This window comes from Drosophila sulfurigaster, chromosome 2R (genome assembly GCF_023558435.1).
Source record: "Drosophila sulfurigaster albostrigata strain 15112-1811.04 chromosome 2R, ASM2355843v2, whole genome shotgun sequence".
Classification (NCBI taxonomy): domain Eukaryota; kingdom Metazoa; phylum Arthropoda; class Insecta; order Diptera; family Drosophilidae; genus Drosophila; species Drosophila sulfurigaster.
In genome coordinates this window covers 7,919,864-7,940,694 of record NC_084882.1, presented here as the reverse complement: position 1 = coordinate 7,940,694, position 20,831 = coordinate 7,919,864, and the positions used below count along the sequence as shown (strand labels likewise).

Here is a 20,831-nt window from a genome sequence, read left to right as displayed (position 1 = left end):
TGCCTAAACCATAAGTACTGCTTTAGTCTCCATGTGGCATTTCTAACAACAACAAAATAGTAATGAAATAGCTACTCTGGCTATTATTCCTATTTTACGCTTGATTGTGGCTTCTCCTCGAAGTCGTAGGCGCCCATGGACCAAATCAAGTTACCATCTGTTTGCACTTGAACAAACTCTGTGGAATAGGTATTTGATGTGCTGACCATGCCACCAAAATCCAATTGTGCGTGGTCTGCAAATTATAAGATTAACTTTGATATGATAAGGGAAACATTACTACTTACACAGATTCCACTTCAATCCCGTTGTGGTCACATTATGAGCAGGACTTCCTACAGGAATTAAGGAGCACCATCGTTGATTGGTCACCAGATCGAGTGGAATTTGGATTGTGTGCTTTCCCGGACGCAGCAGCCACGTTATTGAATCGCCACTGAGCAGATACACATTGCAGTTGTCTTTCTGCATCTTGTACAACGTATTCAGATTGGCCATCACCTGATCCAATCGACCCGAACAATCATGAAAGACAACGACATCTTTAACTTTACGCTGCACCATCACCGGCTGGAGCACTGTGAAGGCTTTGGTAAAATCTGTTGCATCCTGATCAGGCGTGTTGATTTTGGGCGTTGATTTGAAAAACTCGATCGTTTCTTCGGTTATAGAATCAAAGTCGCCAGTTATTAGATCTGGTGGCTCAACTAACTCTGCAACTGGCGTTGTATCATTGTCACTGTCGCTCATTGTCTGCTCTGTCTGCCTTAAGGCCGCTTGCTGTGCTTGTGATACCACAAAATTGCGCCAGTGATTTGAACCGCCATCAACGGTGCATCGCAAGATTGCTATTTTCAGATTTAGATTAAATAAGCTTTAATTTTTGTGATTTATATTTTGGATACTTACCATTCTTCCATAACCGCTTGACCACGTGTGCGGGAACTTGGATTCGTCGATTAAGCACAATACACACATGTCCATTGGGGCCCAAGCGAAAATTCTCACTAATTAGATTGTTGGGCATCCATTTGTACTCTTTGGGTGGCACTGTGTGGTCCATTTGTTGTCTGAAGCCGATGGTTGTTTTGGTACAGAAATTGCGTGGGTGACTGCGTGCCCTGCCAGACTGCTGCAAAATACGCCAATCGTCTGGCAACGCTAATATAGCAGTTCCCGCGCTACGCAATAATTTGAAAATGACATTTTTGTTAGCTGCCGCCGCTACCATTTTATGGCAGCGAGTGCCGTTCAATCGTACGAAACTCATCAAATTTGAATTATTATGCTTGGCACGAGCCGGCATATTTCATAAATTCCAAACAAAAATCACAATTAAAAGTCAAGTGGACCAGCTGGCCATGTCAATAACAACGGCGGAATGACGATTAATCGTGGCTTGCAACTCTGCGACGCCGCAAACAAAATGGCTCTGATTTTTGCAGACTGACTAAAAAAAGATGGTTTGAATTTTTGCAATTTAAAAATACAGAAAATGCAAATGGTAAATTGAAACAAATGTAATACATTTTTCAAGTGTGCAATAAGTGCGTAAGTGTTGGTAAGACGAATGTGGCTAGATTTGTCGAGTGAGAAATATGGCTAACAAAGATGCGTGTGAATGAGATTTAAATGTACTTGAAAACTAGTTCTTACAAAACTTCACGCATACACGCACAGCCTCAGCCTCCTTCTCAGTTTTTCTATCAGTCTCCGTCTCGGACTCTGCTTCGAACTCAAAAATGGAAGGTATGGATCTGTGGACATCCATGTTTTCGGCTGATTTTGAGGAGGGCGACGATGTGATTGATAATTATAATCATAGTAACAACGCAGACGAGTTTATTGGTGAAGAAGAGGAGGAGGAGGAGCAGGAGGCTGATATCGATGAGATGGACGACGAAAGGGAAGTGGAGCAGGAGAGGGAGGAGAGAAGGCGAAAGCAGAAGGGAAATGAGCCCGATGATGATGCGATATTTGATTTCGAATTGGAACCCATTATTAGCATTGCTGAACCGGAGTTGGAACCACCTGTGCGTCGCGAAACTGTCGCCTTGGCGCCACCAATGGCAACCGCTGGGCCACCGGTGCGTGGCTTGCACCGTCAGTCGCTTCCCGCATCGTTTGGTTCCTCGTTAATGCCGCGAGGAGGGTCTGTGGTGGTAGCAACACCCCCTACGCGTCCAACAACATCGCAGATCAATGCAACCGATGAGAATGGCGTACCCATTAATTATGAATTGGGTGTCATTTACATTTGCCCCGCATGCGGGGCGGAGTATCGACAGCAGGACATGTGGAAGCGACACATGAACCAGATGCATCAGTATAACACACGCAAGGGTCTCAATTTTGTGGCCATTGATAAGCTGTATCACCGGTGCCTGGAGTGCAACAAGCGAATTGCGATGCATAGTCGAGAGAATCTCCTGAAACACAAGTTTACACATTTGCCGTATCGCTGCACCAAGTGTTTCATCTGCAAGCGAGAGTACAAATATAGGCAGGACCTGATGGTACATCTGCGCATGGTTCACTGCGACGAGGTGGTGACCATGATGCGTGATGGTGACACTAGTGCGGGGCGTAAGACACGTGTGCGCGAGCCACGCACCGAGCAACCAAGAGCGGCGAGCTACGATGATGACGACGTTAAGCATGAGGAGCCGGTGGAGACAGAGGCAGATGCTATTGTTGTTGGAGAAGAGGTGGAGGAAAAGAGAAAGCACAGTATTCCAGCGGCAACTATCAATGGGAGCAGTGTGAGCAGTGCTGCTGAAATTTGCGAGGATTACATACACTATATGTGTCCTGACTGTGGCAACGATTGCGACACTCACGCACAGTGGAGTCAGCACATTGAGTTCGTTCATGATTATGTCAGCAGACGAGGCCTCAACTTTCGCTGCTTGGACATGCAGATGCAGTGCCTAGAGTGCAAGCAGGTGGGACACATTTTATTGCCATAAATCTATCCCAAGTTTAATATATTTTACATCTTTTTACAGTTTGTTATACCGAACACAATCAAGAGTTTGCGAGCTCACAAGTTTAGCCACTTATCACAACCTAATTGGATGCGCTGCAAATTGTGCTATAAAGGCTACACTGAGCACCACGAGCTGGTGACACATCTGCTCAAGCAGCATCACTTGGAGACATTAATGCCCGAAGCCGAGGAAACGGAAGAGCCCCTGTGCAGTATCACTGGCGGCGATGTGGATGGCGAAGATAAAACTGCAACTGGTAATGACTGCGAGGAGGAATTGATAGCACATTGGGACGAAGCACCACGTCGCGGCGGACGCATCAGCAGCGACGACATGTACGAGCCACACATCGACTATTTGTGTCCACAGTGCGGTCGTGAGTTCATCGAGAAGAAACACTGGCGAACACATGTCGTCCAAGTGCATGGCATGAATGATCTGACCAAGTTGAACTTTGAGGTGATTAACGATCGTCAGCTGAAGTGCACAGAATGCGAGAAAATTATCACGAATGCATATGGTATACAGAATGCGCAGCAGCACCGCATTACGCACTTGCCATACAAGGCCTATGCTCGCTGTCGAAAGTGCCACAAATCGTACACGGATCGTAAGGGTTTGGTCAAGCATTTGGCCACATATCATCGTGTTGGCTACGAGCCACGTAAAGCGGCTGCTGGAGCAGTGCCCAGTAAGGTGCAGACGCCGCGTAAACAAATTGTCACCGTGGGAAATGAAACCTATGAGATTATCTACTTGGATGAAGAGCAATCGTCGCCGGGCAATAATAACGTTAACGAGGAGAATGATTTTGGCGAACAGATGCAGGCAGATGATGATGACTACGCCATCAGTAATACTAATTATAGTACCACTAGCAGTCGTCAACTATCGTCAACTGTCACGCCCTCTCACTTTCATAATCCCAATCGTTACAAGTGCGTTGATTGCGGCTCGCTATTTCCAACGCAGGCGGCGCTCAAGACGCATATTAGCGAGGAGCATGACTTTATGGATTCGCATTATAGTGCCAAAAAGTTCGACAACCCCGAACTCACTGATGAGACAGCTCCGGTCTCGGCTTCAGCTTCCGCTCAAGTGGCTACAATAAAAACGTCTTCAGGTGTTAAGAAGTCATCACAATTAAATCCATCTGGCTCTTCGACCATTGAACAAAATTATATATTCCTGTGTCCATCATGTGGCAAGGCCTACAAGACGCAGTTCGAGTGGCGTCGCCACATAAACGATGCTCACAATTTCGACAAACGTCAATACTTAAATATGCGCCAATTGGACAAGTATCGTTATCAGTGCACACAGTGTAAGGATATTGTGAGCAGCTCGAAGCTAAAGGGCCTACAGGATCACCACTTTCGCCATCTGCCCTATCGCCTGTATCTGAAGTGTCTCGTCTGCGGCACTTGCTATAATCACAAGCCCAACATCGCAGCTCATCTGCGTACACGTCACAACATCTACGAACGCGAAACACCATGGCGTGAATTACAGCCGAAGCCACAGTACAACTATGTGATAATGAAAGACAAGGATAAAGAGAAAGAAAAGGAAGGTGGTCGAGGTATTTCCTCTAAGTCATCGTCGCCGACACCTGCCAGTAGCAGTAGCTGTAATGCAGGGCGTTCTCTAAAGCCTCAGCCAGGCGTATTGCCCACTCGACCCGCTGGACTGAATACGCTGGAGGATAGCATTTCATATCACAATGCTGTGGACTTGGATTTCATTACATACTATTGTCCTAAGTGCAATAAGAACTTTGACTCACATGCGTTCTGGCGCAAACACATTGTTGAACAGCACAATTACAACAGCCGTCAGGGCCTCAATTTTCGTCAAATCGATATTCATCATTATTTGTGCCTGGAATGCTACAAGCGTGTTACAGTCACCCACACCAAGGGTGCTATTGGTCAGTTGCAGTCGCATAAGTTCCGGCATCTGCCCTATCGATCCTTCAAGTGCCTGACCTGCAATGGCGAATTTGTGCGAAAGCAAATGTTCTTCAAACATTTGAATCGCGACACAAATCGCTGCGACAACAAGCCTTTGAGTGCCCAGGAGACGGACGATGATGGTGTAGAGCCTACCGAGAGTTTGGTAAGCGGCGGTGGCGATGATTGTTTAGTGCCAGCTGCTGCTAGTGCTTTAAGCGAAGTTGATCCCGCTGCTTATCGCCTGATATGTCCTCAATGCGGTGATAACTTTAAGACAACCAGCAAAGCACTATGGCGCGAACACATTAACATCTATCATGGCCTGGGCAAGCGAGAGCAGCTGCATATGCGCAAGATCGGCGAGGATCTCTATCGCTGCACAGACTGTGACGAGCAATTACAATCAAAACATTTGTGGGTGCTGCAGGAACATCGCTTTCGCCATTTGCCCTATGCTCCCTACATTCGGTGCCAGGTGTGCGAAAAGCAGAAAGATGAACTGGGTCTTGGGACTGCTGCAGCTGGTCTGCACAGTATGATTGAGTTACAGCAACACATTCGCGAGAAGCACCCCGACTTGGCTGATGAGCGAATAGAATCGCTGTTAGACGACGATGATGATGACGACCATCAGCATACGAACGATGAGACGACAGGCAATGGACGATATATGCCGCTACCGCCGCATTTATTGGACGACGATGTGGATGATGTGGAATTTGAAGATCAGTATCTTCTGGGCTAAGCTTTCACTCGGCAACAATACTCATAGTTTTAGTTATGTTCATATTTCTTTCTGCTTCCACAATTTCCACCTTTTACTGAATCTAACCATTCTTCATAATTGTGAATAATCTTATTGTAACAAATGAAACACGTTCAAAACACAGTGCAAATCAGTAATCTAATTGGGAAGCCTTGGTGCACTGAAATTCCGTTTATGCGGAAAATGTATTTATATGAATTGAATATTATTTTATAATCAAGTAAATCTAACAGTAAGTAGATATCTAAAACGGAATATTTATTATAAATTTATCGGTTAAACAAATGACTCTCTTGTCCCACTCATTAATATAGCTCACTACGATGATATTAAGCTCTTTAATATTTTTTAAATTATAAAAAGTTTTAAATTTTAGCTGCAGTTTATTTATTAAATAGCCATATTATATTTTTTGAAATAGTTTATTATTAGGAACCATTATGAACCCTTTATTACCTGAACCCTTTCACTTATGAATACATTTCTCATTGTATTTATGATTAATGGCAGCTTTAAATCAAACCGCCCCTATTTATTATTTTGATATGTAGAAATAAATAAGATTTTTCGATCAAGCAAAAAATTTCTATTTGTGTTTTACTTTTTCGATGGTTTTTATGTATGTATATATATATCTGTATATGTATATTGTACCTTACCAGTTCCATGTGTTGATGATTTTAAAGGTTTCATTGAAGTACATGTCGCCACCGCAGATCTATCTATATCTATATAAATGAGTCCTAATAACATAGTATAGAAATTATGAAAGGCTGTGGTTGCTTTGTGGTTGCACCACACACAATGTGAATACATAAACGTACAGCTGTGTTTGTATTAATCTTTATTTTATTAGTAATAGTGATTTATTTTTAATTTTTACTAAATTCCCCCGAGTAACGCCCCATAAAGTTTGGACAACAAAATTGATTTTAACGAAAGATGTTGAATTGCATTTGGTTGTTTTAAGTGGTTTAGTAAACACGGACCAATGTATATAAAAAACCAACTATAAATTAATATACAAAATGTGTATATAGTATATAAGTTATTTAATTAGAGGAGAATGCATGCGTTTTTTTCGGTTGTTTGAGCCATCAACATTATATATGTAGCTGCCAATAAAGTGTTGGTTGTAAACAGTAAATCAATAATAAGTATGATAATAATACGATATGTATTCAGGTTGTAAATTGCTAATGCTATCAATGTTTTAAATTTATGTAATACATATAATAAATAATAATAAATACTTTTGAAAAGCATAAAAAATTGCACGCATATAATAATTGCAACTATATGAATTAAATTAAAGAACAACCTTTCAACTTATAAAATATTAAACAAACTGTTGCCAAATACATTTCGTATGCGCATGGAATGAAAATAATCTAATTGACTGTTGATTAGACAGTTTTTGTTTTTGTTGGTTTGTTATTCATATTTCTGTTTATCATTTTCATATATCGTTTCGAAGTTTACAAGTTTCAGTTCCGTTCTCCTTTTTTTTGTGCACGTTTCCCTCTCTATTCGACATTGCATGTTTATGTCTTGTATGTATATTCAAGTAAACATATATAAAACTTATGCGCTGTATGTTTTCGTGTGAGTGTCTGTTGTGTGTTTAATAACAATTTGATGCTGATGGTTGTTATAGTAAATAGTTGGCGTGTAGTGCTCCTTTCTCCTCACAGCGTTGGCATGTTGCGCCTTCCATTACTTGTGCTCGACTCCGCCCCTCCACTCGTTGCTCCATCTTGCTGAGCCTTTTGTTTGGCACGTCGCGCCTTTTGGCGTGTATGTTCAATTTGAAAGTCTTCTACACGCAAATTGAGACGCATCATATTGTTTATAATAAACTCCTCCTCCATAATGTGCTCTGGGGGTGAACGTAGCACCGCCAACGTTTCGCACAGCCCTGTGCACGTCTTGCGCACCTTGTGCCGACTTAGTGATGCTCCAATAATGACGAGCGCCACTTTGAATATGACTCGTATGCCCTCGGCGAGAAAACAATCCCATACTCGCAGCAGGGTCTCCCAGGGTAGAGTGCGAGTCAGAGCGCATAGAAACCAATCGGTCATGTAGAGCAACGGTTCTACTTTGTGTTTCTGCAGATGACGGTAGACGGGCGGGCAGGTTTTCTTCAGCAATCCCTCCAGTATCCCGGCATCGTTTTGTATCACTTCGAGCCCAGGTATAAAGTAGTCCTGCAAGTAGCTGCAAGTCAAAATAAATGCTTAGAAATCAATCAGATAATTAAAAGTTTGATTCGACTTACACATCACATACGCTGACAAATACCCAAAAGGCATCTTCTGCCGGCAAATGCATCAATAGAAATGCTGCTATTGGCGCTTGTGCTTGACAGAATCCCACCTTTGGGTTGTATATCGAATAGGCCTTCAACACATTGAAGAGTTCGATTTGTCCCACCTTCTGCTCGTCAAGGAACATTTCATGAAACGGAAACTGACGATGTTTATCTTTTTTGATTTCCTCAATAGTCGCTGGATTGCCAGGTTTCTTCAATAACTCCTCATACACATCTGGATTCTTTTTCTTAAGCAAATATGCACCCGACAAATAGAACCAAGCCTTAGGACGCACTGACTTCGGTATTCCTTTGCGACATCTATCGCGTATCTACCAAGAAAAAAAAAACCATTTACATTAACATTATTAAATTCGCTCAATTAGTATTAAGCATATTTACCTTTTTGTAGTTTTTCGACATATATATGGACCAGTTGTCAATCATATAAAGCCATTTCTTTTCGCGTGCAATGATCTGTGCCTTAGAGAGCGGTTCCTTGGGCTTGTCGGTTCGCTGGAATCCGCCATAGAAGCCATTGCGATCTGGACAACTGGATACTGTGGAGCACAGCGAGATGGTATCCAAAGCCCGTGGTGGTGTTGCCATCTGAGATGAATGTGCTTTCTGCTGGCCGCAACGATAGCAAACTAAATCCATACAAATGTAAAGCACACATATTAAAACACGCCCACTGCAAAAGCAGCTAAACAAAGTAGGTGCAACAATTGAAAGAGATCGAGGCAGGAGAGAGAGAGAGAAAGAGACAAACAGAGAGGGAAAATCACCCAAGTACCAAAGCTCAAGACAATTTGCATTAATAATTTGTCTGTTTGTAATGAAAACTGCGCAATTAAGTGCGATCAACGACGAGTGTTTGTCGGTCTCTCAATTTGTCTCGTTGGGTACAATTTGGCAAATATTACTCATACGTTCTATAGTACATACATATAAACACATAAATGTGAATATGTTTGTATCTGTATCTTTACCTTAACAATAAAGATATGATTGTTGTGGTTTATTTATTTTTAACCAAGTCTTATCAGCTAGCACACATTAAATAGATAGCATTGCCTTGAAGATCAGATCGTGTTATGAACACCGTAAAAATGTTCGAATCTGTCTGACGGCTGCACAACTGTTTTTGTTTTAATTCACAAGCAAATCAATTAAATAGCGTCTGTTCGCCAATTGCAAATTAGTCAGCAAAAGGTTCTACACACAAAATAACTATATATTTATAAGAAAAGAGAATCACACTGTGATAATTATTACTTCTTGAACAAAAAAATCTATTAATACTATGCACATTGATCAAAATTGTCCTATCTTCATCGCATAAACGTGAGTTGGAAAATCTAAAATTGGTGCTTTAAGTTAAACCAGGAAGTTTGCACAAAAACTGTTAAAACTAATTGTACATCGATCTACTCAGCGCTTGTTGTGATTTTTTCATCGCATAAACGTTTGTAGTAATGTGTCACAAAATGTATATGGGCTTTATGAGCTGCAATCAGGAAGCGCGAAAGTTAGTGACTTCTCTTCCCCTCTCTTTCAATTGTTGTCATCAAGTGGCCAAGCGGAAGCTCTTGCCATAGCTCAATTTTGAGTTTGAAAGCTTAATGACTACTAAATAATTGAGGCAACTATGTTGCGCTTTAATAGCCGCTAGAACACTTAATTGCAAAACAAAAAGCGAGCGGGTAAATGCAAAACTACGAGAAAGAAAGTCAGTTTTGCAATTTATGAGGGCAAATATTATTCAGATGGAAATTGCTGCTTGTAAAGTATGTGGGTAATACACACATGCCTGAATCAGTTAATATTCTTATCAGAAGATTACAAGCAAACTGAAATTTTACTTTTAACTGTTCACGTTAAATGTGGTTTGATTTCATTAAGTAATAATCACAATCATCATATACGTCACAGAAGCGGCAGAGGTAACGACAGAGGCAGCGGCCCACCCACTAAAATCGTTAATATCGTATCACACAACTCTGGGCTGCCATTTTGCCTACGCGCTCCAAAAACAAGTGTCACTGTGTGCCACTATGTGTGGCTGTGATTGCCTGAGTATGCGGATGTACTAGTGTATGTGCACAATACCTAGCAATTGTTATTATTAACAGCGCAACGCTCTTGCCCTCGCTCTCGCTCCTCACTTTGCTTACCTTTCGAATTGCTTGTTCTCGTTGCTCTGCTGCTACTATAGTGGTCGTTGTTGTTGTTGCCGTTACTGGTACTACTGCCGTCGTGGAATGCGCAATACTCGTTTTACGTTAACTTTCTATGCTTTCTTACGTTATTTACGTTATTTTACACTGCGCCCGCACATTATTCGTGTTGTTTTTATTGTGTTGGTGTAATCATGACTATTTTCCAATTGGAGTTTTGTTTATTTCTTATAAAAACTGGAAAGGGAGAGGTAGCCATTGAAAAAAGATCGCAACTTTTCGATTATTTCACGTTTGAACTTTAGTTTCGATTAGCCCCCAACTTGGCACTTTTTTCCGTATATTAACTAGCTCGATAGTGGTTAAGCAGACCGCAATTTTTATAGTTTTACAATTATAAAATCCAATTTGGTTGGACTTGGCTCAAAAATAAATTGTGTTCATGGTGACCGCAACTGAAATTAAAAAATACGCTATTTTATATCGAAAATTATACCAAATATACTATTATTATTATTAGAAGTTTGTTGGCATTTTATTAGGTATGGGACAATTTTGGACAGTAAATAATAATTGTCCTTAAAAATTAAATTTCAACTGAGAAAATAGCATTCAAGAAATGGTATGCGGTAAATTAAAAAATGGACTTACTAATTTAAATAAAAAGCTAAAGCTAAAAGCTTTAGCCGATGTAATTCTCTTATCGATATCACACAAATCAAATAATTCGATATTTATCGGATTTGCGTAGAGAAATCATTTTTAAATGGCAATTTCGTTAAGTTTATTTGAAACGATTTCTAGGAATGGAAACTCGCCCACAAAAGAATGTACTGAATTGATCAGCAGCCATAAAATCAAGGGTAATGTCTGAACTCCAATTCGTATACCAATCTCCCATGAGGTACCATAATCGCGTACACGAAGAAGGAAGACGATTGCCATGGCTAAGATGGTATAGAAGATGTGTCAAGGCATTTTCACAGGTTGTACAAATGACGCAAAGAAGGATTAGAAGCGGGACACACAGTTTTAGAGTAATAACTATAACATTGACGAATGATGAATAAAATCCAAATCCGTTAAATTGTCAATTCTTTCCCAAGTTGCCGACAACAATAAGGACATGATTTGGTTGCGCCTAATATCATCGTCATTTTTATTTTTGATTTGTAACGCTAGTCGTAGTTCCTGTGAAAGCAGCTGGATGACCAATGCCTCGTTAATGTGAAGAGCAGTGAGCATAAAGTACTTAAATTGGACATAAGAAACTTGAAATTTTGTGGATAAAACACAAAAATACTCTGACCTACAAATTTAAATGCCACCCGCGAAGAAAGATCCAATTAGACGTCGCTGAATGTGGCTCTCGTCTCATAGCGCTTCGTAGCATTTAGAAGATCCTTTGGCAATCGACGGCTTAGCGGCACTGGAATCATATTATTATCGATGACAACACTGCGACCATGATCGGATTATGAATTGAATACATCAGCCCCAAAGTAAGAAGGCAGTTTCAATTTCCAATTTCCAAAGAACCCAACGAGATTCTGATGTTTTATATAAATGGAAATAGAATGAGACTTAGTTTGCTGATTCCCACCATAACTTAGAGGCTCAAATAAAAAATAATATAGTGCTTGTGAATATTCCATTTCCACTCATCGAATCCCGAAATCTTCTGGTGACTTCCAATGGTTCAGTGTAATTGCACGAATTATGCCCACTTGACCCTGGTGCTGAATAATAGTCTTTAGATCGACAACGTTGCAGCAATGATTTTGCAAAGAATCATTCGGCGTTCACTTCATCCATAATAAAAATAACCAACCGATCCGCAAGTGAATGCTTAACCAACGACTGTTCTTTGCGCACAAAAATTGTTGGTTGAAGGTACATAGATAACATGAACAAAGCATATCATTATGAACTGCAGTGCAATCACATATCCCAATTTCAGTTGGCACATTATATTCCATTTAATTCTATTGCTGATAAATATTTTGATAATTGTGATTACATTATCAAAAGCACAATTTCTTTGTCATATTTATCGGCATACTATAGTAAGTAAAAATAGTAAAACAATCAATTGTTATTCTTTCAAAAGGGCGTAACGCTCAATGTTTTCAAAATAATGGCAAATTTCAAATGTTATTAAAGAAATCGAATTTAAAAAAAAAAACTTTTATATAATAAAAAACACATGAAATAATGAATTTTTCAGCAGGCTTTGCATTTTTGAATATGTTTATGTTGAGATAATGTTTTTTGCATTATATCATCGACAGAACACAAGTATTGTAGGACAAGTCAAGTTTTAGTTAGTATATTTTTCAAAATGTGGAAGATTTTTGCTCTTTTAGTGCACATTTTGATGCTTGGTTACATATCGATGATCTATTTCCAATCAACTGTTCTTAATGGGATGCTTCCCCAAGTGACGCACCGCGATTTGGGCCTCGAACCACCGGCAGATCGTCTTGTTGTGTTTATTACCGATGGATTTCGAGCGGAGTCCTTCTTCCGCAATAACTGCAGCGGGTTACCAAGTCTACGAAACATTCTATTAAATGAAGGCTTGGCCGGAGTAGCACGCACCTGTGCTCCCACTCAATCGCGTCCTGGTCATATAGCGATCTTTGGAGGCTTCAATGAGGATCCAGCTGCCGCTATGACCAACTTTCAGAAGAATCCGGACGTGTTCGATACCGTTTTCAATCGCACCGCAGGTACCTGGGGCTGGGGTGGTAGACCAGTGATAACCATTTTCAATGATTTGGTAACTAAGAAGGGGCCAGTCAACTTTGAGATGTACACATTGAATGAAGAAATGGGAATCTATGGAGCCGATAACTGGGTGTTCAACAAGGTACGACACTTTATGGCCAGCAATGCAAATGTGCTGATGGTGAGAGACAAATTGCCCTCAATGTTTCTGATATACCTGGGTGATCTGGATCTCGCTGGGCACTCAGCCAAGCCCAATACTGCTGAGTATCTGAAAATATTGAACAATACTCAAGCGGGCATAGCTGAAATGTATGAATTGTTTGAGCGCACTTTCAAGGATAAGCGAACGGTTTATTTGTTGACTTCCGATCACGGGATGACCGATTCAGGTGAGTCTTATCTCGCCTATTTGCTTTGTATTAGATTAGCAGACTTGTCCTTAGGCGCTCACGGGGCTGGCAGTCAGCTGGAAATTGAGGTGCCCTTTTTGCTTTGGGGAGCTGGAGTCAAACGTGCAGCGCCCAACGCTGGACACTTCTTTAAGATTGGTGAACATGGTGTGCGACGTCCACTACACGAGCTGGATCAAGTGCAGATGGCACCGCTGATGTCAGCGCTCATTGGACTGCCTCCACCAGTCAATAATATGGCCACGTTGCCTTTGGGTTACATCAATGTCGGCGCTAAGCACGAGGCACATGCACTGCATCTAAATGCGTTGCAGTTGCTGGCGCAGGTGAATCGCATGCAGCAGCTTCACCAGCGGGATCGTATTATCGATTGGCTCCCAACCTTCGAGAGTCTTGAAGAGCATCGTGTGGAGACCTATAAACAACAATTCGAACATTTAATGAAGCTCAACTACGCGCGGGAAGCAATTCAAACCAGTCAAGAAATGATTCGGCTTTCACTCAAATGTTTGGAGTCTTATAGAAACTACTATCGCATTCCCTTGTCCGTGGCGTGCATTGTTATGTATCTGGGCTGGCTCTACTATTTGGTAGCCAAACAGGCACGCGCCTCGAGTGCACCAAAGCATGATTGGCTCGATTTACCAATAATTATATTATTTGTGCTGGAGATTGTGCTCGCGTTGCTGCTCTATTTGCACAAAGTATCTTGCTGGACTAGCTTTTATCTGCTGGTGCCATTGCCGGTTTGGATAATGGCGTTGCGGGAGCGTGGACTGCACACCAAGTGCATAGAGGCGCCACTCATGCAGCTGGCTTGGATTGTGTGCACTGCTGCCTTGCTCATCGCCACAATCCACTATCGAGAACTGACCACCTTGGGCTACTTCATTGTGGTATGTATCAACAATTGGCGTGCATTCACAAGACCCACTCTGAAGTTTGCCCTGTGGATTCTACTGGTCTTGCTCTTGGCTGGATTTTCATTGGTGCGACCCAATCTGGGTTACCATAGCAAGTGTTTGCTGTTCACTAGCATGGTGTTCACTGTACTGCGTCCTCTGGTGCTGGGAGAGTCGCATGCTTGGCGCGTTTGGATCAGCAATAGTGCCGCTTTATTGCTGGGAGGTTATGTTGTGCACCGTATTTTATGTGACAAGCTTATAAGCCAATGGCTGCATGGCACTGCCTGGATCTATTTGGTATTTGCCCTCATCTCGATTCCGTACAGCAATGCAAGATCTCCGCGAACTCGCGTTCAGCTCATTCTATTCAACCTGAGCACAATCTATACGCTTTTGTGCCTCTCCTATGAGTCAATATTTATACAAGTGCTCTGCACAGAGTTCCTTATTGGAGTGGAGGTGCGTGATGAAAGCAAACAGTTGGAAGACGACGAGGACGATAGTGATGGCGATGAAGCGGACAAGCCCGCAAAGGCGTTGACCTCAGTTCAACACATACTCAACTGCTATCGCTACGCTCTACTTATAATATTCTACACATACTTCTCCCTTATTGGCACCGGCAATCTGCCGCACATCAACTCGTTCGATCCGGATACGGCTCGCGTGTTTGTCAGAGAGTTGTCGCCAGCTTTAATTGGTTCACTGATTGTGCTGAAACTCTTTATTCCCAATATTATCATCATGTCCAGCATGTATGCATTGTGCACGAAGGCCCGTCAGAATGTGCGTGGCATTTTTATCTGCTTGTTCCTTATATGTGATGCTATGTGCCTCTATTTCTTCTTCTTTGTGCGCAACAGTGGCTCCTGGAGCGGTGTTCGCGCCTCTTTGTCGAATCTGCTAATTGTGCATGGTCTCCCTATTCTGTTGATCGTCTTCTCTTGGGTTCCCAAGCAGTTCCTCAGCGCTCTTCCCATGACTATGCTGCCCATGCTGAGTTGGAAAACTGATGTACATATCTCACAACCAGGACAGAGCCAGGCTTAAATTAGTTCTTCAATTAAAAGTTTTAAAAATTAATTTTAGTGTACGCAAAGCAAAAACAAACTTAATAAATTTCACGAGATTTATTTAAATTTTAGATTACACATTTCCTGCCATTAAGCGGTTTTTTGATTTCTGGGATTCCAAATGAGCCTGTAAGAAAAATATTGGCATCAGCAATGATCTGATCATTCATCGAATTTGAGGACTTACCTTCTCCGCCACCTTCAGAAGACTGTCGAAACTGCTTTTGCCAGTTTCCATCACCATGCTGTGGAATATTTTCGAGTCACACTGAGTCAAGAGCTCATAGGGAGAACCGAACTCAACCAATTGGCCAGCATCCATGACTAAGACCTTGTCTGAATCCATAATCGTGTTCAAACGATGGGCTATTGTCAGCACTGTGCACTCCCTGAACTTGTTTCTAATCGTGGCCTGGATGAGGGCATCTGTCTGTGGATCCACATTGGCTGTGGCCTCGTCCATTACAAGAATGCGATTCTCGCGAAGAATCGCCCTTGCTAGACACACCAGCTGTCTCTGACCTACACTAAAATTGGTGCCACCCTCGGAAATAGTGCTCTGTAACCCACTCGGAAGTTCACTGATGGCTGGCTTCAATTTGACCTCCTCCAGGGCATCCCAAACTTTAGCGTCAGTGTACTCCTCAAACGGATCGAGATTGTAACGCATGGTTCCAGAAAACAGCACTGGCTCCTGAGGTATAATGGAGATCTTGCTGCGCAGGTCGTGCAATCCTAGTTCATTGGTATCCCGACTATCTATGACGATGGCGCCATCGTTGTAGGATAGTCGGAAGAGGGCGTTAATGAGTGAAGATTTGCCAGCACCAGTGCGTCCTACAATGCCCACTTTTTCCATGGGCTTGATCTCGAAGTTCAAGGACTTGAGCACATATTTCGACTGAGGATCCGGAAAATAGCGCAGACTCAGATCGTCGGCCACAATTTTGCCTTGTTCTGGCCATGTTACTGGAGGCTTCTTGTCTGGTGCGGAATCGAACTCGCCCTCTGGTTCAATTTCATCGTACTCGAGTATACGCTCAACTGCAGTCATAGTAGTATCCAATTCAGCGGATTGTGTCATTCCAAACTGAACCATGCCAGCTAAACTCATGGCCTGCGTAATAGTGAGCCCAACCTCACCAGGATTTGTGGGTGGATTGATGAAGTAGTTGATAACTATGACAATAGTGTACAATGAACAAAAGAAGTCCACGTAGTAACCAAATGCTCGACTGGTAGACAGGAAAGTGTAGAAACTAGAGCTGTGCAGATCCTGAAGATTATCGAATTCAGCAATTAGCGTCTTTTGGGCTCCTAATGCTCGAATTGTCGGAAGTCCATTGAGGGAAGCGCTAAGGTGAGAGTAGATTGGAGATCGGGATACCGCCTCTAGACGTTTAACGTCTCTTGATGTCTTCAAGTAGAATTCTCGAATTTGGTAAAAGACAAATCCGAGTACCACAGTTAGAATCATAAAGTAAGGATTGGTGATACAAATGACGACAAGAACGCCCGCCAAGGTGAGAAAAATTTGCACTACATCCAGCATGATAGTTGGCAAAATTTCGTCGAGTTGACCCAAATCCTTTGAGAAACGATTTAGTATCCGGCCTGAGGGATTTGTGTTGAAGAAGTACATAGCCGCTCTTGTGATGCCATGGAACATGGAATTGTGTAGATTTGTAGAGCTCCTTCTGGCCATCGTATAGAAGAGAAGTGGACGCATTACACAGAATAGGATTGAAGCAACATTAAGCGCAGTAAAGTAATATATATCAGTGGGATCGTCCATTTCTGACACACCTTTGTTCTTGTCAACCCTGAAATCCAAATGAACATTAAATATGAGTAGTACGAATCAGCAAATGAATATTGAATAGCTTACCAATATGAGAGGAAAACATCTGAACAGGATATTACGACTTGAGTACCAATGCAAATGAGTATCAAAGTCATTATTAAAAACCAGCCGCTGCCGGCAGCAAAGTATTCCTTATAAAGTCCCAATCCAACCTTGCCCTCGACTCGAGTCTCTTGAGGTGTCATTGGTGCATCTTGAATAATGGAATCAGCCATCGAGCTCAATGAAACGAAACTATCCGTTCTCGATGTTTGTCTACTACCACTGACAAATCGTTTGCGCGAGTTTATACTATGATGGTCCATGGCATCACCAGCATCACTCTCCTTGTCGTCGAACGTGTGCTCATTAACATTCGGATCTGACATAAGCTGTGCAAAGTCCAGGCCACTGCTTTGCATTGCTTCATATGTTCCCATTGCACTGATTTTACCCTTTTCCATAATGACAATGAGATCGGCTTGTTCCAGGAACTGCAGTTGATGTGTGACCAGAATAACTAATTCGTTTCGAAGATAACCTTTCATGCACTGGTCAAAAAGCTGCCGTCCTACGTGGGTGTCCACTGCACTGAGTGGATCATCCAAAAGGTAAATATCTGCCCGACGATAGACAGATCTAGCTAAGCTGATGCGGGCCTTTTGGCCTCCAGAGAGTGAGGCTCCTCGCTCACCAACAATCGTTTTATCTCCCTGAGGTAGTAATTCAAAGTCACGTTCCAGAGCACACTTTTTCACCACGGTGCGATAGCGATGTTTATCCAGAGTGAGTCCGAAAAGAATGTTCTCTCTCACGGTTCCCGTGAAGAGCCAAGGCTCTTGGGTGGCAAACGAGAAGGAGCCATTGACTTTAAGGCTACCCTTTTGAGCGGGCAGTTCACCGAGAATGGATTGTATTAGACTTGACTTGCCTGCACCAACTGGACCGACCACAGCGACCAGTTGGCGACGTTTCATTTGCAAGTTGATGTTGTCCAGAGTGTTTTCGGTCGATTTGCTGGCCCACTTGGCTTGGAAGTCACTGAAATCAACAAGAATGTCATCCTTGTTGTCTTTCGAGACATCGCCATTGGCAGATGTGATTATTGAGCCGTGTTCTTTATCGTAAGTCGTTCCAATCTCATTTGGTTTGCCACAGATTTGACCCACTTGAGTCTCATCACGAAGCATAAAGGTTTCCAAACGCTTAATCGACACCAGTAGTTCGGCAAACTGAGTTATTCCCATAGGAAAAAAGTTGGTAACTGCACGCTGCAGCAAATTGTAATAGGCAGTGATAAAGAAGGCTTCGCCGGCAGTTAATACGCTTCCAAGCAGCACGTAGCCCACCAAACTGACAAACGTGAACATGCGGGATAGAGATATGCCAAAGGCTATGAGAATGCCTCGAATATAATTAACTTTCTTAATGCAGTTCATCTCCTTGCGACGCGCAAGTTCCACCAGCTTGCCGAATGGTTTCTCCCATGCATACATTTTGATAACCTGGATGCCCGAGATAATCTCGTTCATCATTCGCACGCGCTCATCTGTGCGCATCGCTGTGAGCAGACGCAAACCAGATGTCTTCTTTGCCAAGTACGCTTGCAAGGGAAGGAAGAGCAACATCAATGCGACGCCAAAGAGGCAGGCTATACCAATCTAATACGAGATAACACAAATTGTTAGAATATTTATCACAACTCAAACACAATTCCATACCTTTTGATACATAAAGTATGTGACCACAGTAAGTTCCAAGGGAGCAAGCCAGATGAAGTGCAGAGTGAGCAGGATGCCATCGAAGCGACCCACATCGTTAGACAGGAGATTCACCACTTGTCCAATGGATGTGTCTGACAGAGCTGTACGGCTCAAACGCAATGATTTGCGGTACATCAAACTGCAGAGAGCCACCCTCATCTTCATGCCCAGATGTAATTGACCGAGTAGATATGGATGTCCAGTGACGACAGTGAGTAGACAAGCTGCAATGAGGCCCGCCGCGTATAGTCGTGCTTTTACAGGGTCAGGATCCTCGTTGGAAAAGTATATCATGATGCCATACAAACAAATAGGTTGGGTGAATCTATAAAAAAGATGACTAGGGAGTTAAGCAAATGTTCTTTAAATAACCTTTGTCTGTGTTTCTTACTTTGTGACAAACTCGCGGAAGCCCAGCAGTAGTCCAGTCCAAAACATATACCAGCCAAATACCCGCATCATAACACGTAACAGACGCGGTTGTTTCTGTTCCGCTGTTCTTTTGGCCACCTCCTTGTCCCATTCTGTGCACAAGCGATCGCCGAGCGATTCTGTCAAAAATTAACATTTTGTTAGCGAATTTATTAAACTGCAATCGTAGTAACATCCTGCGAGATAGCTATCGATATATCGTATATCGAGAAGTGAACGAAACTGGTTCAATTGTAAGGATCAGTTCCCGATTTCAACTTTCGCACTTTGAATCTTATGAAGACCGATAAAATACATCTATCATTTATTTACTCACCTGATTTGTGTTCCTTAAGTGGCTTGTATAAATCTTGCTGTTCCAGGGTCTTCTTGCGACCTTTCAACAATACTGGGAAGACAAAGCTATATCAAGGTTGTAAAGATTACAGAGACCATGAAGGGAGAGCAGATATGAAAAGAGCAGACGCATCATTAGTACTGGAATTGATGCGAACTTAACGCGCGAAAATTAAAATTTTGTTTATTACGTCACGCGATCTTGAAGGCAGCGTCTTCAGCAACCTTCTAAGTGAAAAAACCCACTTGGAGTCAAATAAATTTTTCCATGTTAATGTTAGTCAGTTTCTATAACAATTTATTGTGGAGATACCACAACTTTTTCAAGGAGTATTCATATCTACATATTAACACCTTAACAGATAAGCTATCTGGAAACTCGTGTATCTAAATGCATTATCATCGTTGCGCAGGTCTAATATTAAAGATTTTTTATATATCCAATTGAATGACTAGAAATTATGCTCATCTTTAATAGCAGAGGCGTGCGGTATTAAAAAAAAACTATTTCGCAATATCATGAAATATTGAAAGATATGAATGTAGGTACTTACCAGAGCATAAGTTCCGAAATTGGATTGCTTCGCTCGCGTGGATTCTCTGGAAACTCATCGGCTTTTAACGATTGCATTTTGTTTGTTTTTGTTTTATAGTTTTTAAGTACATAGAATTACACTTAAGATCAAAGATAGAGTTTGTCACTCATGAATTTTACTTTCACTTCTTTTTTTGTTTTAGCACACAAAGAGAGATTCGCATTTGTACTCGCGAGCAATACGATTCTATTGAAATTAGTTTTTATTATTATAAAAATATTCCACGGTGCTGTCTAGCAGCTGTTTGTGACAGAGATGCTCCTCAAATATCATTTATCACTTGAACACCGATTAATATTAGTTAGCCAATTAAGTAACTGATTGCAAGCATGAGAGACCACACAATTTGATTATTTCCACTTCAATTCACTTATTTTATAAACTACAATTGTTTCACATTTCTATTTTAATCAAAGACAATTTTCGATCTTTCCATTCACACTCAGCTGTTTACCCTCCGAACGGGGAACACGTTCTAAAACTCAGCTGGTCAGCGCACTCGCTTTTTATGCGTGCTGATGGAACAAAGCTACAC

At 41.9% G+C, this 20,831-nt stretch overlaps 5 protein-coding genes across 5 annotated transcripts; 2 read left to right on the top strand and 3 right to left on the bottom strand.

Annotated features, from left to right (window-relative positions):
* Window positions 1-4: 4 nt before the first annotated feature.
* LOC133835839 (thiamin pyrophosphokinase 1) lies at window positions 5-1,307 on the bottom strand. The gene is made up of 3 exons (XM_062265960.1): window positions 910-1,307; window positions 288-848; window positions 5-235 (listed from the first exon to the last, which is right to left on the bottom strand). Exons 1-3 carry the CDS (start codon window positions 1,304-1,306, stop codon window positions 90-92), a joined length of 1,104 nt encoding a protein of 367 aa, XP_062121944.1. The 5' UTR covers window position 1,307; the 3' UTR covers window positions 5-89.
* A 93-nt stretch (window positions 1,308-1,400) lies between these two features.
* Window positions 1,401-6,040, top strand: LOC133835835 (zinc finger protein 629). The gene is made up of 2 exons (XM_062265951.1): window positions 1,401-2,945; window positions 3,009-6,040. Exons 1-2 carry the CDS (start codon window positions 1,743-1,745, stop codon window positions 5,688-5,690), a joined length of 3,885 nt encoding a protein of 1,294 aa, XP_062121935.1. The 5' UTR covers window positions 1,401-1,742; the 3' UTR covers window positions 5,691-6,040.
* A 1,085-nt stretch (window positions 6,041-7,125) lies between these two features.
* LOC133835840 (TBC1 domain family member whacked) lies at window positions 7,126-10,666 on the bottom strand. Its single transcript, XM_062265961.1, has 4 exons — window positions 10,203-10,666; window positions 8,428-8,675; window positions 7,993-8,357; window positions 7,126-7,931 (listed from the first exon to the last, which is right to left on the bottom strand). Exons 2-4 carry the CDS (start codon window positions 8,632-8,634, stop codon window positions 7,400-7,402), a joined length of 1,104 nt encoding a protein of 367 aa, XP_062121945.1. The 5' UTR covers window positions 8,635-8,675; window positions 10,203-10,666; the 3' UTR covers window positions 7,126-7,399.
* Window positions 10,667-12,477: 1,811 nt separating this feature from the next.
* Window positions 12,478-15,404, top strand: LOC133839132 (GPI ethanolamine phosphate transferase 1-like). The gene is made up of 2 exons (XM_062270480.1): window positions 12,478-13,327; window positions 13,382-15,404. Exons 1-2 carry the CDS (start codon window positions 12,547-12,549, stop codon window positions 15,301-15,303), a joined length of 2,703 nt encoding a protein of 900 aa, XP_062126464.1. The 5' UTR covers window positions 12,478-12,546; the 3' UTR covers window positions 15,304-15,404.
* Window positions 15,369-20,780, bottom strand: LOC133839129 (probable multidrug resistance-associated protein lethal(2)03659). Its single transcript, XM_062270477.1, has 7 exons — window positions 20,255-20,780; window positions 19,681-19,766; window positions 19,324-19,483; window positions 18,891-19,257; window positions 17,215-18,830; window positions 15,514-17,149; window positions 15,369-15,453 (listed from the first exon to the last, which is right to left on the bottom strand). The coding sequence occupies exons 1-7, from the start codon at window positions 20,329-20,331 to the stop codon at window positions 15,400-15,402; spliced, it is 3,996 nt and encodes a 1,331-aa protein (XP_062126461.1). The 5' UTR covers window positions 20,332-20,780; the 3' UTR covers window positions 15,369-15,399.
* Between the last annotated feature and the right edge of the window lie 51 nt (window positions 20,781-20,831).

Bases quoted from the DNA above. Each gene is read 5' to 3' on its own strand.
- LOC133835839 (XM_062265960.1), bottom strand. From the start codon at position 1,306: ATGCCGGCTCGTGCCAAGCATAATAATTCAAATTTGATGAGTTTCGTA. The intron at 849-909 runs GTAAGTATCCAA...ATCTGAAAATAG, and splicing joins CAAGCGGTTATGGAAGAATG to CAATCTTGCGATGCACCGTT. The intron at 236-287 runs GTAAGTAGTAAT...TATAATTTGCAG, and splicing joins GGGATTGAAGTGGAATCTGT to ACCACGCACAATTGGATTTT.
- LOC133835840 (XM_062265961.1), bottom strand. From the start codon at position 8,634: ATGGCAACACCACCACGGGCTTTGGATACCATCTCGCTGTGCTCCACA. The intron at 8,358-8,427 runs GTAAATATGCTT...TTTTCTTGGTAG, and splicing joins TGTCGAAAAACTACAAAAAG to ATACGCGATAGATGTCGCAA. The intron at 7,932-7,992 runs GTAAGTCGAATC...TTTGACTTGCAG, and splicing joins TTTGTCAGCGTATGTGATGT to CTACTTGCAGGACTACTTTA.
- LOC133839129 (XM_062270477.1), bottom strand. From the start codon at position 20,331: ATGCAATCGTTAAAAGCCGATGAGTTTCCAGAGAATCCACGCGAGCGA. The intron at 19,484-19,680 runs GTGAGTAAATAA...AATTTTTGACAG, and splicing joins ACTTAAGGAACACAAATCAG to AATCGCTCGGCGATCGCTTG. The intron at 17,150-17,214 runs GTAAGCTATTCA...TTTGGATTTCAG, and splicing joins GATGTTTTCCTCTCATATTG to GGTTGACAAGAACAAAGGTG.
- LOC133839132 (XM_062270480.1), top strand. From the start codon at position 12,547: ATGTGGAAGATTTTTGCTCTTTTAGTGCACATTTTGATGCTTGGTTAC. The intron at 13,328-13,381 runs GTGAGTCTTATC...ACTTGTCCTTAG, and splicing joins TCACGGGATGACCGATTCAG to GCGCTCACGGGGCTGGCAGT.
- LOC133835835 (XM_062265951.1), top strand. From the start codon at position 1,743: ATGGAAGGTATGGATCTGTGGACATCCATGTTTTCGGCTGATTTTGAG. The intron at 2,946-3,008 runs GTGGGACACATT...ATCTTTTTACAG, and splicing joins AGTGCCTAGAGTGCAAGCAG to TTTGTTATACCGAACACAAT.